The sequence below is a fragment of the Loxodonta africana genome, chromosome 27 (assembly GCF_030014295.1).
Source record: "Loxodonta africana isolate mLoxAfr1 chromosome 27, mLoxAfr1.hap2, whole genome shotgun sequence".
Classification (NCBI taxonomy): Eukaryota; Metazoa; Chordata; class Mammalia; order Proboscidea; family Elephantidae; genus Loxodonta; species Loxodonta africana.
Window position 1 is genome coordinate 865,968 of NC_087368.1, and position 2,127 is coordinate 868,094.

Below are 2,127 nucleotides of genomic sequence, written 5' to 3' on the forward strand. Positions count from 1 at the left end.
AAATAATTTCATGATCCTACTGCATACTTTCCTCTTGTTTAAATACATTGAAAAACATAGAACAAACCCAATTGTTTTCTGGTTCCTAGGCTATACAGGTGTTAATGATTTTGTGTGCGTGTAAAAAAAAAAATTTTTTTTTGATATATGTATATATAATCATTAAAGTCGTATGTGCACACAGAAAGAGAGAGAGACAGAGAGAGACATTGACCGTGAAGTCTCGGGTGACTTCTGCGTACAGCAGTGTAAGTTTTATCTGCTATGGCCTAGCTGACTAGGTTTAGGCCATTTGTCAAAGAGGGTTCCTTTGTGTTACCTTTTGAAAGGCTTCCTTCACTTCCTTGTTCCTCAAGGTATAGATGACAGGATTCAGAGCAGGAGTGACCACAGTGTACATAAGAGCGGTTGCTTTGTCTGTTTCTGGAGTGTGGGCAGTCTTGGGTTGGAGATAAGTGAATAAGGCAGTTCCATAGAACAGAGAAACAACCAGGATATGAGAAGAACAAGTGGAGAACACTTTGCATTTGCCAGCTGCTGAGGGGATTCTCAAGATGGCTATAAGAATATGCACATAGGAGCACAGAATGAGGAGACAGGGGCTCATGATGAAGAGCACGGAGACAGCAAACAACACAATCTCATTGTGGGAAGTGTCAACACAAGCCAGTTTCACCACAGGCATGATGTCACAAAAGAAGTGCTGAATCTGTCCTGTTCCACAGAAGGGCAGGGTGAAGATCCAAGTGGTCTGGACTGACTCCACCACCACTCCAGTGGTCCAAGATGCTGCAGCCAGTTTCAAACACACATGAGGGCCCATCAAGAGAGTATAATGTAGCGGGTAACAAATAGCCACAAATCGGTCATAAGCCATGGCTGCCAGCAGCCAGCACTCTGTCAGCCCCAAGATGGTGAATATGTACATCTGAGCCGCACAGCCTCCTGTGTTAACAGTCTTTGTGTCTACTAGCAGGTGCACCAGCATCAGAGGCACCACACTGCTGATATAGCACATCTCCAGGAAGGAGAGATTCACCAGGAAGAAATACATGGGAGTGTGCAGGGAAGGAGTGATCCAAATCAGGCAAATGATGATGAGATTTCCTCCCACTGTAAACAAGTAGATAACTAAGAACACTACGAAGAGCAAAGGCTGTAACTCTCCTAGAGAGGAAAAAGCCACAAATGTGAATTTGGTGCAGAGGGACCGGTTTCCATCCACCACTGGCTCAGAGCCAGACATCTGTGGAGACGAGACAGAGAATACATGATACTTAAAAGATTCCGATCACCTAACACAGGTCTCCATCACACTTCAGCCAAAGAAGCTCCCCTAGGATCAGTGGTCTGAGCTGAGAACCAAGATACCTGGATTCCATTTATTAAACCTTTTTAAGTAAGTTTCAGTTAAAATGGATGCAATATTCCTTCCTTATTCTGAGTTGTGTATATTATTCTTTTGTTACAGACATTTAGAAAAAATAACCACTTTTAGTTACAGATTCAGATTTTCTTGTTTTCATCATATCACTACTATAATTATATGCACATATTATTACATAAGTAATATATTCTAATTGTAAAGGAGGTCACATGCCACCTAAGTATATAGAGTAAAATATATATAGAGTAAAACGTAATTATTATGATCTTGCATATTCCACAACCTTCCTTAAAACTACTCATCACAGTTTGGAAGAGAATGTATTTCTAGATATTTTCCTATATATTTACATACATATTTTTGCTTATCTTGATTTTAACACAGTAAGTCAATAATTAGGAAGCTAAAATCCAAAGAAGTCAAAGAATTTCCTTTCCAGAACATCAATGTAATTTTACAGAATAGTATGAATAAGGACTATACCCAGAGTCACAAGCACCCTAAACTTACTTCTTATTGGCTTCCTAGACTTTCCAGAATTCTCAGTTGTAATATGGTAAAGGAGTAGGCTGTATTTCTGTCTTTACTAGAGACCATAGGGATTGCATCTACTGCACAGCTTAATTATATTTGTCTCAAGAGAAATTTGTACAGAAACAACAACAATAAATGCTTGATGTGCAATTTGGTTTCCATTTCCTGAATACATTTTCCAGAGATAATCTATTGCTGTCAATTCC

The 2,127-nt window shown here is 39.5% G+C and overlaps 1 protein-coding gene across 1 annotated transcript; it reads right to left on the minus strand.

Moving 5' to 3' along the window:
• Positions 1-295: 295 nt before the first annotated feature.
• On the minus strand, positions 296-1,305 carry LOC100670871 (olfactory receptor 10A2-like). The gene has a single exon (XM_003423210.2). It carries the CDS (start codon positions 1,244-1,246, stop codon positions 296-298), a length of 951 nt encoding a protein of 316 aa, XP_003423258.2. The 5' UTR covers positions 1,247-1,305.
• Between the last annotated feature and the right edge of the window lie 822 nt (positions 1,306-2,127).

Coding starts and splice junctions, on each gene's coding strand:
- LOC100670871 (XM_003423210.2), bottom strand. CDS start 1,246: ATGTCTGGCTCTGAGCCAGTGGTGGATGGAAACCGGTCCCTCTGCACC.